Source organism: Pagrus major, chromosome 2 (genome assembly GCF_040436345.1).
Source record: "Pagrus major chromosome 2, Pma_NU_1.0".
NCBI lineage: Eukaryota > Metazoa > Chordata > Actinopteri > Spariformes > Sparidae > Pagrus > Pagrus major.
Genome location: NC_133216.1, coordinates 681,252 through 695,909, shown reverse-complemented (window position 1 = coordinate 695,909; position 14,658 = coordinate 681,252). Strand labels below are relative to the sequence as shown.

Here is a 14,658-nt window from a genome sequence, read left to right as displayed (position 1 = left end):
CCCGTCCTGATCTGATCCAGATCTGGTCCTGATCCTGTCCTGATCTGATCCAGACTTGGTCCGGATCCTGTCCTGATCTGGGCCAGGCCTGTTCCTAGTTCTGTCCTGATCTGGTCCAGACCTGGGCCTTATTCTGTTCTGATCTGGTCCAGACCCAGTCCTGATCCTTTCCTGATCTGGTCCAGACCTGGTCCTGATCCTGTCCTGATCTGGGCCAGACCTGCTCCTCATCCTGTTTAGATCTAGTCCTAGTTTTGTCCTGATCTGGTTCAGCCCTTATTGTAGTTCTGTCCTGATCTGGTTCTGTCCTATTCCTGGTTCTATCCTGATCTAGTTAAGACTTGTTCCTAGTTCTGATCTGGTTCAGACCTGTTCCTTGTTCTGTCCTGATCTGGCTCAGACGTGGTTCTGGTTCTGTCCTGATCTGGCTCAAACATGTTCATAGTTCTTTCCTGTTCTGGTTTCAGACCTGCTTTACCCCAATCCTGGTGCATATGTTTGACTTGGTGGTCTAGACCTGCCCCTCCAACAGAAAGTAGAGTGACTCTGTATGACCCTGTTCAGACAGCTGGAGCGGATCAGGTCTGATTGAAGCATGTGAGCCAGCTGCACACTGATGTGTTGTTTTAACTGTCTGTATAATAGTGATGTAATGAACCGATAATCCCAGCAGAGTGACGTCATGATGAACACTGTCAAACTTCACTGTCCTCCACCCAACTCCTCACTGCCACAGGAGCTGACTCTACTGGATTTATAACGTTTTAATGTCAGTTTGATCATTTTCTGCTTCAGGGACGAAGACAAAACAGAATAAATCAAACTTTTAATCCATCCAGTAGTGTCAGCATGGTTCATGCAGCAGCAGAATGGTGTGACAGTAATCTATTACTGTTTACTGATTACAATTTATGCAACAACTGCCAAAATAAAATTTATTGTGTAAGCACAAAGTTTTCATAGATAATATTTGAATTTTAGTTTCGTTTTTTAAAAACAAAATTGTGTTATCTGGACCAGTTATTATTATTATGAGTAATGATAATGATAGCGCCCTTCAGAGGATTTACATCACACCTTGAAGCACAATTCTGTATCGGTGCTCCATCTGCTGGGACCCTCATCCACCACCAACCCCATCTGTCTGTCTGTCTGTCTCTCAGAAGTTAGAGAAGAAGAAAGTCAAGTTCAGGTTCCCATTCATCTTCTGATGTCACTTCCTGTTGGTATTCTCAACATTTTAAATATATTTTATGACTTTGAGTTCCTGTCTGTTATCCTAACTGTACGAACAGCTGTTCACTTTTTGTACGTGTGACTTTGAGTGATTCCAATGACTACTGTTGTTTGTTATTATTCAGAAGATGACATAATCAGCAGAGAACCAATCAGATTCCTCATCACGTCTCAAAGTGTTGTTCAAAGTGTTTCTATCCTGAATGACGGAGACTGATTATGGTTTTATTATTTAGCACTGACAGGAAACCAGAGGACGCATCAACACTGCTGCAAACAAACCATCCCGCAATGTCATTATTTAATAAAAAATATCTGTTTTCATCACTTTGATCACATTTTGTCTTTATCATATTTTAATTTAAACAGCGAAGTACAGCTGCCTGACGTGCAGGTGATGCTGGTGGTGAATTAGCTTGAATTAGAAGACATTTAAGATTAGGTGTTGTTTTATGCTCCGTACTGACGCATCACAGGGTTCCTGGAACTCGCAAAGCTGGCATTCACACCTTTTCAACCAACTGCTGGTTCAAAGTTGGTTCAACATGTGAACCTTTTAAGAACCGGCTTGCTTTTCCACAGACTTGAGAGCCATCACAGAGTCACATCATTCACTTACTGTATACGTCTTCAGCTTCCCATCATTGTTAGGAACAAATATGACGGACTACATCGACTCTTTATGAGTGTTGCTCCTGGCTTTACATGCCTAAATCCAAACAAGACTCATCCTCAGACCACTGTTGCTTCAATTAGTGAAAATAGTGAAAATCTTTTGTTGATTCTCCCGTGGATCCGTCAGAACATGCTACACCAGCTCTGGTTTTAAAAAAGGGCGGTCATAAGTGGTTCTAGTTGGTCATGGTCACAATAACTCTGCTTCCAGCCCCTGACGTGAGCAGTTCTTTGTTCTAAACCAGTGTTGTTGTGTTGGTGCCACTCTGGAACCAGTTTTCCTGGCCAGAAGCCAGGAGCTTAACTTCAGGTCGTATTCCAGCTCCTTTCAGGACAGCTACAGTAAAGCCACTCCTAAAGAAACCCACCCTAGACTCGGCTGACATCCAAAACTACAGACCTGTATCTTTTCTCTCCTTCCTCTCTAAGACCCTGGAACGTGCCGTCTACAACCAACTGTCCTCCTACCTTTCGCAAAACAACCTCCTTGACCCTAATCAGTCAGGCTTCAGGACTGCTCACTCCACTGAGATGGCCCTCCTCACAGTGACTGAGTCGGTCCGTGCCACCAGAGCCTCGTCCCACTCATCAGCCCTCATCCTCCTCGACTTATCCTCTGCATTTGACACAGTCAATCACCAAATCCTCCTCTCCACTCTGGCTGAACTTGGCATCGCACATCTCTGAATGTCTGGCAGACATCTCGGCTTGGACAACTGTGCATCATCTCAAGCTCAGCCTTAGTAAAACTGAACTTCTCTTCATGTCGGGGAAAGACTGCCCTCACATGGACCTGTCGGTCACTGTCGAGGATGTCACGGTATCGCCTTCATTGACTGCGAGGAACCTGGGCATAATCCTTGACGACGGACTATCCTGCACCCCCAACATCACCGCAGTGGCCCGATCCTGCAGATTTGCCCTCTATAACATCCCTCACAAAGGATGCGACGCAACTCCTGGTTCAATCACTGGTCATCTCCCACCTGGACTACTGCAACTCGCTCTTGGCTGGACTCCCAGCCTCTGCAACTAAACCGTTGCAACATATCCAGAACGCTGCAGCACGCCTTGTTTTCAATCTACCCAAATTCTCCCATGTGACCCCCCTCCTCCGTGACCTCCACTGGCTTCCTGTTGCGGCCTGCATCAGATTCAAGACCATGGTGCTGGCCTTCAAGGCCGTCAAAGGAACTGCACCCATCTACCTCCAAACACTGGTCAGACCACACAGCCCAGCGCGAGCACTTCGCTCTACTACATCAGCTGGCCGGCTGGTACCCGCCATCGCTGAGAGCAAACAAAACCCGCTCAGCGAAGTCGTGACTCTTCTCTGTTCTGGCGCCTCAGTGGTGGAACGAACTCCCAACCAATGTCAGGACAGCAGAGTCACTCACCATCTTCCACTAAAGACTCAAGACTCACTTGTTCAGACTTCACCTCGACCCCGCATAGCATGACTCCCTCCCCACCCCCCAAAAAATGTATATTCACTTGTATGTTCTTACATCATAGCACTTTTGTAATCATGGTATCCTTGATAAATAGCAGCTACTTTGCTCAGATGAGGGCTTGAAAATTGTTTGTCTTTTCTTTTGTACTTTATCGACTGTGATATGTTGCGGTTTCTTTCTTGTGACAAATGTACTTATTGTAAGTCGCTTTGGACAAAAGTGTCTGCTAAATGCCCTGAATGTCAATGTAAATGTATCAGAGGCAGTGTCAGAGGTAGTGTCAGAGGCGCAGTATTGGGGAACCGAACCAGTGTGTCGATCTGACAGTCTGATAACTAAACAGGTCCTCCACTCAACACAATAAAGAGAAATGTCCCACAAAGCAACGTTACAGGACCAAACAACAGTAACGTAGTAACTGGTCGTGTCTTTGGTAACTCATATGAGGAAAAAAATACCGCAGTTATACGTGGAGAAGTGTCAGCGTTTGTCCCCGGCAAAAAACTTTAACTCACCAAGTGTTTGTCGCGGTGATTGCGAGAGTCAGCCCTCCCAACCGAGACTTCAGTGAACTCCATCCCTAGGAGTGACAGAGTCAGACAGTGTCCTGTTTACTGATGGTGATTATGTAATTATGTAATTTAGAGCAAAAAACGTAACTTTGTCACTTTCCAGGATGTTTGGTGGGTCAGGATCTCAATCACAGCACATTATAACTGCATCCATATGATTATAAACAGTCAGCACGTACATGTTTAGATTAACAGGAGTACACCAGGGGAAACACATTGAAAAAAACACAGAGATGTCATCATCATGACGTGTACCGTCATCATCATGACGTGTACCGTCACGCCTCTTTTAGAGCCGCAGCGCCAGCTTTCTGTGTGAATTACACACTGGTGCGTCTTTACGCCGGAGCTGCTTGGTTCTGTGTGAACAACCAACAGCAGAGAATTGGCGAACCGCTGCTGTGGCGATAATGCGGCGTCTCTGTGTGAAAAGGGCTAGTGACTCTCCGCCTCCGCCTCCACTCTGTTGACAGGGGAACAGGTGTAATAACCACCATGGTGGTTTTGTGTGTAGAGTTATAGGGAGGAAACACCCCAAAGTCACTACATGTTAGGATGGTGGAAACTCTCTCGATGACTTCCCCTCCTCCCCTCCAGACCCAATGGGGAGAATAAAGTTAGCTTCGTATCTTAAAGCACACCTGACCACAGGAGGTGATTGGGTTGTCTCAGAGGTCAAGGTCCGGCTCAAGGTCCGGACCAGGGTTGGCACCAGATGAGTACAGGTGAGGTCAGGATGAATAGCTGGTCCACACGATCAAGTCCGAGGATGTTCAAGGGTGGGACCAATTCCCAGTCGAGGAGGAGGAGATGGGGGTGACAGCAATAATAGCAGATTTGTGCCTTACTTTTCTCCCGTAGGTGTTAAAGTCCTGCAGTCTTGGAGTGTCTGGAGGTTTCCAGTCCAAACCTGAACATTCTAATAAATACATTCAATGATTTCAATCTTTTAAAGGACAAAAACACCTGTGAAGCTGCAACCAGACGATGTTATTGATTAATTTTCTGTCAATCAACTAATTGATTAATGAACTGATGGTTTCAGCTGGACTGGACTATGAACTGTTCTTTGTTGAATTCAAAACAAAACATCAGGTTTTATGAACCCTTCATATGTTTATGTGAAAAGTAACTTGTAATTAAAGCTGCAAGATACATGTAGTGGAGTTGAAGTATGAAGTAAAGTACTTGATGATGACATAAATGATAAAAGGTTTTCATCAAATGTGACGAAACATGTTTATTACTTTTCATATAATTCATACATGAGTGTAAAATATAAAAACAGAATGTGGCTGTAAACAATCAGTGGAGATAATAAAGTTACATTTTGAATCTGATAAAATAAAAATATAATAATGTGGCTTCATCAGTCTGTGTATGTCTGTCGCCCTCTACAGGCTGCAGGTTTATTACAGACAAAGTCTACAGGCAGGAAGTCAGAACAGAGGGAGTGCAGCAAAGCATTCTGGGATATGAATGGAGTGTATAACAGTTCACGTCTTTGGTTAAATTCTTCTGATGACATTAAAATCTCATAAACACAAAAACTAACAACAGATGAGGAACGTTTAACTAACGATCTACTAACATTTTGACTTTAAAGGCTCAAATCATTAAAAATGTAATCATTATTATTATAATTTCTATAATTATTATTATTGTTAGTGTGATGAGTTACTCTAACAAACATATTTCAGTTGTGAAACACAACAAAAGCAGTCTGATCGACATTTATTTTGTTTTTATTAATTCGTCATTTAAAATATTTTGTTATTTTAAATTTGTTTGATTCGTTTTATCACCTGTTTCACCGTCTGTGTCATATTTTAATACAATAACAGATATTCTGATATAATATTCCTAAAAACACTTTGTTTTTCTGTCTTTATTACAAATATGAGCTGCAGATGTTTTTCTTGAACAGCTGAACTGTGAAATTACTCCACTACAGTAAAAGTACTGCATTCCTCACTGAAGTAAAAATATGTGAGTATTATCGCCTGAATGTACCATCAACACATCTGGAGATGCGAGGTTTTCACAGTAACAGTAACTTGTAACTAAAGCTGTCAGACAAATGTAATGGAGTAAAAAGTTCCCCTCTGAGATGTAGTGGAGTACCATGACAGAGTTATAGTACAAGTAAAGTACAAGTACATCAGTAAATGTACTTGTTTGACTCAGTTCCTGTTGGTCATGTGACCTGGTCTACTTCTTGCCTCAGCCTCTCCACCAGGGGGCAGCGTGCAGCTGCATCTGGATCCACTCCACGTACTTGGACACTCGGGTGTAGACACCGTACACTCTCTGACTGCCGCAGTCCTCCGGCCCACCCCATGACACCAACCCAAACACCGCCCACCTCTGGCTGACCCCGTCCTCCATGACAAATGCCCCCCCACTGTCCCCCAGGCAGGTGTCCTGCCCCCCCTCGAAGAAGCCGGCGCAGAACATTTTGTCTGTGATATTGTAGGTGACGGAGCGTGAGGCGTAGCTCGCCTCACACTCGTCCTGAGACACCACGGGCAGCTTCACAAACTGCAGGAGGTCAGAGGTCAGCCCGAGGTCAGAAGTCAGAGAGGGGGGGGCGCCTGACGAGGACGAGGAAGAGGAAGAGGACGAGGTGTTCAGGTTGGAGATTCCCCAACCAGCAACTACACCCAGTGAGTTAGGGAGAGGAGAGGGGGGGTCGTCCTGGAGAGAGACAGAGATGTCAAAGGTCAGAAACATATTTACATGAAACACAAGAGGACGTCGTTTAGTGTCGAGAGTCCAGACACGCCGACGAGACATCAGAGAACCAGCGGTGATGAAGGTCAGCTGTCCTGTTGCATCACGCCGACAACGCCAACTAGTGACGACGGAGCAGGACACACTGCAAGAACTAGAGTCACAGGTGCTCACTGACGGCCGACATGTTGAGTCAGAACTCTGCTCAAAATGCTCCTTTCTAAAGATGTAAAGATTCTAGATGATTACTGTCTTTACTTTGTAAGAAAAAGGAAAAGTCAACATGTGCTGCACCTGAGAACACAGGATATACTGCAGTAGCAGTACAGGGCTGTGGTACTGGTACCAGTTGTAGTAGTATCAATAGTATTAGTAGTAGTATCAACAGTATTAGTTGTAGTATCAACAGTATTAGTTGTAGTATCAACAGTATTAGTAGTAGTATCAATAGTATTAGTTGTAGTATCAACAGTATTAGTAGTAGTATCAACAGTATTAGTAGTAGTAATAGTACATTAGTTGTAGTATCAACAGTATTAGTAGTAGTAATAGTACATTAGTTGTAGTATCAACAGTATTAGTAGTAGTAATAGTACATTAGTTGTAGTATCAACAGTATTGGTAGTAATAGTACATTAGTTGTAGTATCAACAGTATTAGTAGTAGTAATAGTACATTAGTTGTAGTATCAACAGTATTAGTAGGAGTAATAGTACATTAGTTGTAGTATCAACAGTATTAGTAGTAGTAATAGTACATTAGTTGTAGTATCAACAGTATTGGTAGTAATAGTACATTAGTTGTAGTATCAACAGTATTAGTAGTAGTAATAGTACATTAGTTGTAGTATCAACAGTATTAGTAGGAGTAATAGTACATTAGTTGTAGTATCAACAGTATTAGTAGTAGTAATAGTACATTAGTTGTAGTATCATCAGTATTAGTAGTAGTAATAGTACATTAGTTGTAGTATCATCAGTATTAGTAGGAGTAATAGCACAGTAGTCGTAGTATCAACAGTATTAGTAGTAGTAGTAGTACATTAGTCGTAGTATCAACAGTATTAGTAGTAGTAATAGTACATTAGTGGTAGTATCAACAGTATTAGTAGGAGTAATAGTACATTAGTTGTAGTATCAACAGTATTAGTAGGAGTAATAGTACATTAGTGGTAGTATCAACAGTATTAGTAGGAGTAATAGTACATTAGTTGTAGTATCAACAGTATTAGTAGTAGTAGTAGTACATTAGTCGTAGTATCAACAGTATTAGTAGTAGTAATAGTACATTAGTGGTAGTATCAACAGTATTAGTAGGAGTAATAGTACATTAGTGGTAGTATCAACAGTATTAGTAGTAGTAATAGTACATTAGTTGTAGTATCAACAGTATTAGTAGTAGTAGTAGTACATTAGTCGTAGTATCAACAGTATTAGTAGTAGTAATAGTACATTAGTGGTAGTATCAACAGTATTAGTAGGAGTAATAGTACATTAGTTGTAGTATCAACAGTATTAGTAGTCGTAATAGTACATTAGTTGTAGTATCATCAGTATTAGTAGTAGTAATAGTACATTAGTCATGGTATCAACAGTATTAGTAGGAGTAATAGTACATTAGTTGTAGTATCAACAGTATTAGTAGTAGTAATAGTACATTAGTGGTAGTATCAACAGTATTAGTAGTAGTAATAGTACATTAGTGGTAGTATCAACAGTATTAGTAGTAGTAATAGTACATTAGTGGTAGTATCAACAGTATTAGTAGGAGTAATAGCACAGTAGTCGTAGTATCAACAGTATTAGTAGGAGTAATAGTACATTAGTTGTAGTATCAACAGTATTAGTAGTAGTAATAGTACATTAGTGGTAGTATCAACAGTATTAGTAGTAGTAATAGTACATTAGTGGTAGTATCAACAGTATTAGTAGTAGTAATAGTACATTAGTGGTAGTATCAACAGTATTAGTAGGAGTAATAGCACAGTAGTCGTAGTATCAACAGTATTAGTAGGAGTATTAGTACATTAGTGGTAGTATCAACAGTATTAGTAGTAGTAATAGTACACCAGTGGTAGTATCAACAGTATTAGTAGGAGTAATAGTACATTAGTCGTAGTATCAACAGTATTAGTAGGAGTAATAGTACATTAGTCGTAGTATCAACAGTATTAGTAGGAGTATTAGTACATTAGTGGTAGTATCAACAGTATTAGTAGTAGTAATAGTACACCAGTGGTAGTATCAACAGTATTAGTAGGAGTAATAGCACATTAGTGGTAGTATCAACAGTATTAGTAGTAGTAATAGTACATTAGTCGTAGTATCAACAGAATTAGTAGGAGTATTAGTACATTAGTGGTAGTATCAACAGTATTAGTAGTAGTAATAGTACATTAGTCGTAGTATCAACAGAATTAGTAGGAGTATTAGTACATTAGTGGTAGTATCAACAGTATTAGTAGTAGTAATAGTACACCAGTGGTAGTATCAACAGTATTAGTAGGAGTAATAGTACATTAGTGGGAGTATTTGTGGGACCTTGCTGTGAGGTGGAGGCAGACAGACGGGCTGGATGAGCTGAGTGAACTCCACCCGCTCCGTCAGCCTCAGCAGAGCAATGTCGTTGTTGTAGTTGTCAGGTTGGAAGTCTGGATGGAGGAAGATCTGCTCCACTGAACGGTTGGTGGCAACACGCTTATCTCCAGCATCATGGAGGCCCAGGAACACCTGGGGAACAGCCACTGGTTACACTGGTAAAACTTATCATACTTGATAGACTGGTCATACTGGTTCCTGCTCAGACCTTGACGTGTTCAGGGGCCACTGGGACCACACTCGTGTCCCTCCTCTGGGACCTCAGGACGTGGGCGGCCGTGAGGACCCAGGACTCGGACAGCAGTGCCCCGGAGCCGAACCAGCGGTCCTCCGGTACCCGGGACAGATCCTCCACACTGAGCAGGACCTGCCAGGGGAACAGGCCCGGCTCTGCACTGCGACCACCCACAATCCTCTTCACCTGAGGGGGGAGAGAACGAGACGGACGGCCGCAGGCTGGAGACGGACACGACACTGAGTCAACTCCTGACGTACTTTTTACTTCCAGGGTCAGAACTCACAACTCCATGATTCATGTAGATGTTACCTGGCAGACAGGTGGGCAGTCTGGTTCCTGACTCAGAGTTGATCCAGTCTCCACTCGCTTCACAGCTGTAGGAACCTACAACACACACACACACACACACACACACACACACACTCGTAACTAGTGACTTACTTTACTGATGAATATATGTAAAATAAGTTAGGGTACTCTGTGTACTGTCCTGTGGGTACATGTTTATACTATACACGTGTATAAGTACTCGCTTCAGACAGTACTGGTACTCTTACTGTTGCTGCCATCCTCCCTGCAGATGTACTGAACCGTCGATCCAAACAGTGTGCTGTTGTCATGACTACCAAACACCACATCAGCCATGGCGACCGCCTTCGGACTCCCACAATCCACCACTGTGACAGAGAGCAGACCAATCAGCTCTGTGTTAAGCGAGAGGATCAGGAGGAGGAGGAGGAGGAGGAGGACAAGGATGAGGAGGAGGAATAGGAGGAGGAGGAGGAGGAGGAGGACAAGGATGAGGATGAGGAGGAGGAATAGAAGGAGGAGGAGGAGGAGGAAAAGGATGGATGAGGAGGAGGAATAGAAGGAGGAGGAGGAGGAGGAGGATGGATGAGGAGGAGGAGGAAGAGGAAGAGGAGGAAGAGGAGGATGGATGAGGAGGAGGAGGAGGAGGAAGAGGAGGATGGATGAGGAGGAGGAGGAGGAGGAGGAGGGTGGATGAGGAGGAGGAGGATGAGGAAGAGGAGGATGGGTGAGGAGGAGGAGGAGGAGGAGATGGATAAGGAGGAGGAATAGAAGGAGGAGGAGGAGGAGGAAAAGGATGGATGATGAGGAGGAGGAGATGGATAAGGAGGAGGAATAGAAGGAGGAAGAGGAGGAGGAAAAGGATGGATGAGGAGGAGGAGGAGGAGGAAGAGGAGGAAGAGGAGGATGGATGAGGAGGAGGAGGAGGAGGAGGAGGAAGAGGAGGATGGATGAGGAGGAGGAGGAGGAGGGTGGATGAGGAGGAGGAGGATGAGTAGGATGGAGGAGGATGAGGAAGAGGAGGATGGATGAGGAGGAGGAGGAGGATGAGGAAGAGGAGGATGGATGAGGAGGAGGAGGAGGAGGAGGAGGGTGGATGAGGAGGAGGAGGATGAGTAGGATGGAGGAGGAGGAGGAGGATGGGTGAGGAGGAGGAGGATGAGGAGGAGTAGGATGGAGGAGGAGGAGGAGCAGGAGCAGGAGTAGGATGGAGGAGGAGGAGGAGGAGGAGGAGGAGGAGGATGGATGAGGAGGATGAGGAGGAGTAGGATGGAGGAGGAGGAGGAGCAGGAGGAGGATGGATGAGGAGGAGGATGAGTAGGATGGAGGAGGAGGAGGAGGATGGGTGAGGAGGAGGAGGATGAGGAGGAGTAGGATGGAGGAGGAGGAGGAGCAGGAGCAGGAGTAGGATGGAGGAGGAGGAGGAGGAGTAGGAGGATGAGGAGGAGTAGGATGGAGGAGGAGGAGGAGGATGGATGAGGCGGAGTAGGAGGAGGAGAAGGAGGATGGATGAGGAGGAGTAGGAGGAGGAGGAGGAGGATGGATGAGGAGGAGGATGAGGAGGAGTAGGAGGATGGAGAGACAGACATGAGTTAAAGATGAAGATTAGGTCACATGATGAACTCATCCAATAACCAGAGCTCATTTAAATATTAAATATTAAATGTTAATTCAGTGTTTTTCTCCTGGCTGCAGAACTCTGTAACTTTACTTTATAAAAAACACGAGCAGATTCAGTGGATCAATATGTTTATACTAAACTGTTAATTACTGTAGAATGAATGTGATGAATGAAGGTTCATTAACATCAGATGATGTTTAATGAAAACAGTCATATTAACGTCTCACCTGTCACGTTTACCTGAACACAGACGTCTCATAGATCACTGACACTGTCACAGTTCATCACATCTCACTGATGTTAATCACATTTTATTAGTTAAATCAGAAGTGTGATTGTTGCTGTGATCACAGAGCAGCTGCTGATCTTCAATTATTATTAATATTATCATTAATATTGTCATTAATATTGTCATTAATAATAATAGTTTGTTTGACAGAAACACACGACTGCAGATTCTGTTTTTCATTTGTTTATTAGAAAGTAAAACTAGCGACACTTCTGGGCTGTTCCTACAGTTTGTCTATCAGCCAATAGGGATCACTCTGTGACTAATCTAGACTGCGATTGGATAAGATGCTGGACAGAGACCGCCTCTTCCTCCTCCCAGAGTCTGTTTCTACAGAAGAGAAAGAAAGAAGAAAGAAGAAAGAAAGAAAGAAAGAAAGAAAGAAAGAAAGAAAGAGGGAAGTTTGACTCTGATCAGGGTTTGTGCACAAACTTCACAGTAAACAGAAACAACACAGGCTCAACACACTGCCTGACTGAACTGAGGTCAGTGTTCGTCTGATCGGAGGTCAGCGTTTGTCTGATCTGAGGTCAGCGTTCGTCTGATCTGAGGTCAGCGTTCGTCTGATCTGAGGTCAGCGTTCGTCTGATCGGAGGTCAGTGTTAACCTGCAGCAGCTTCACATTTAAAGAGTCACATGAACGGCTCACAGTATTTGACAGCATCACAGAGAAACTGATGTAAACACAGATGATGTTCAACGACTCGTCACCCTCCACCTGTGTGTGTCCACACCTGCAGCTCAGTGAGAGCACAAGAGTTTTATTTGACAAAAGAAAAGAAAAGAAAAGAAAAGAAAGAAAAAACAGGAAATAAAGAAACGTTCTGTTAATCTTGACAGATTACAGCCTTCAGTCAGTCCTCTAAGGATTCAGAGTCTGATGACATCATCAGAAGTGTCTGGAGGGAGAACGGAGTGAACAAGCTGCTTCATCATGAAACTGACGACATGTTGAACATCATTATTGAAGAGGAGGAGCTTCAGTGTGTGTTCTCACTGTGACACAGAGGAGGACTGCTGCTCCACGAGCCGTCAGACCGACACTCCATCTGATGATGATCCACCAACCGTCCGTCCTGTCAACACACAACAAGAGGCCAAAGGTCAGACTGTTGATGCTGCAACATCTGTACATCTACACATCTGTACTTCATTACTGTACTTCAGTACATGTTTCAGGTATCTGTCCTGTACCTGAGTCTCTCTGAGACTTTCCCTCTCTACATCTGAACACAAACATCTGAACTTTCTCCTCCTCACAGCTTCAAACAGCCTCGTTACTTTAGTTTGATGCATCTGAGGTGAATTATGGATTATTGTTATTTGGCGTCATCGCACGCCGCCTTTCCAACATCACCAGACTGATGTCGACCTATCAGAGCACATCACGCACGGCAGACGCAGCGAGACGAAACAAAGACGTAAAAGACGTAAACAGACAGAGAGGGAGGCTGAATGGGGAGAAAAGGCGTGTTAGTGTCTCGTATCTGCAGAGAGTTTCTTATTTTCTCTCTTTGTTGCTGCTCGGGACGCTTTACCAACCCAACATGTGGCTGTTTGACGTCCTGGGAATGAGACTCAACTATCAACTATCTTTGTGGTGCGTTCAGGAACAGCTGGGACAAATCCTACTGACTCTACCTTTAACTTTAATAGTCTTTGAATTATATTAATATGACGTGAGCTTCAGTTAGCTTTGATCACAAATGTCCTTCAGAGGGAGACTTTTTACTCTGATACTCTGAGTACATGTCAGAGCCTGTACTCGATTACTTTTACTGGAGTAACGAATGTGTGGACTCAGCATCAGTCAACTGACTGAACGTCCAGTTCATCACAGTCCAGGTGAGAAGAACCAAACATGTTGAGTCTGGACAAACAGGACTGGACTGGACCCAGCAGAGGGCGACAGAACCAGCAGCAGGACTGCAGGAAGTACTCAGGTCATTTACTGAAGTGAAAGTACCATTACAATCAAGTTAAAATACTCCATTACACACACATTACAAGTACTGTCAGCTGCATCAGTACACACGGTTTGAACACAAACAGATTTTAATTTAAAGACTTTCTCACAGGTAAACAGACTGTGACATCACTGAGCAGGAAGCTCACCTGCAGCATGGTGTATCCAGGCTCACAGGTGAGCAGCACATGGTCTTTGAAGGAGTACTCTGATTGCACGGGACTCAGCAGGGCGTGGGGTGGAGTCTCAGGGACCGGACACGGACTTCCTGTCACGACAAAATTAAAGCATTGATGGAAAGTGTTCTGACTCTGTGTGTGTGTGTGTGTGTGTGTGTGTGTGTGTGTGTGTGTGCATGTGTGTGTGTACGTGTGTGTGTTACCTGTAGATGTGTATGTGATCCTCCAGCCCTGGTTCTCTCCTGAGTTGTCGCTGTGGAAGAAGACGGAGACGACGTTGCTGTCGGTCTGAATGTCTCCTGGAGATCGATCTCCACAGAACGGACCGAACTCTCTGCTGCCCGCTCTGATCTGACACACACACACACACACACACACACACACACACACACACACGCGCACACTCAGACTTCATGAATGACTGTCAGCTGTGTGTGCGATCTTTATTTCATGAGTGTTTCCTGTCAGTCAGAGTGTGACTCACAGACACACAGCAGCATGTGTGTGTGTGTGTGTGTGTGTGTGTGTGGGCGTCACCTTGACGTGGTCGTAGGGGCAGCTGACGTCGGGGTGGTCCTCCACATCAAAGCGGGGATCAAACTGGAGACGGAGCCTGAAGCCCGGCTCCACCTCAACCCGGTACAAACACTCTGAACTCTTCGGGTACGGAGACGGAAAATCTACACTGCTCAGAACACCGGAACGTTCCCTGAACACACCATCACTGCACTCCACTGACACACACACACACACACACACACGCACACACACACACACACACACACACAC

The 14,658-nt window shown here is 44.2% G+C and overlaps 1 protein-coding gene across 1 annotated transcript in view; it reads right to left on the bottom strand.

The window, feature by feature from the left end:
• Positions 1 to 5,162: 5,162 nt before the first annotated feature.
• LOC141011605 (mannan-binding lectin serine protease 1-like) overlaps positions 5,163 to 14,658 on the bottom strand; it is a 12,816-nt gene continuing 3,320 nt past the window's right edge. The window contains exons 3-11 of the mRNA XM_073484801.1: positions 14,407 to 14,603; positions 14,073 to 14,220; positions 13,840 to 13,958; positions 12,722 to 12,800; positions 10,063 to 10,182; positions 9,815 to 9,889; positions 9,476 to 9,723; positions 9,211 to 9,399; positions 5,163 to 6,634 (exon numbers count right to left, since the gene is read on the bottom strand). Coding sequence (XP_073340902.1) covers positions 6,161 to 6,634; positions 9,211 to 9,399; positions 9,476 to 9,723; positions 9,815 to 9,889; positions 10,063 to 10,182; positions 12,722 to 12,800; positions 13,840 to 13,958; positions 14,073 to 14,220; positions 14,407 to 14,603 — 1,649 coding nt within the window. The 3' untranslated portion in view covers positions 5,163 to 6,160. The remainder of the gene's footprint in view (positions 6,635 to 9,210; positions 9,400 to 9,475; positions 9,724 to 9,814; positions 9,890 to 10,062; positions 10,183 to 12,721; positions 12,801 to 13,839; positions 13,959 to 14,072; positions 14,221 to 14,406; positions 14,604 to 14,658) is intronic.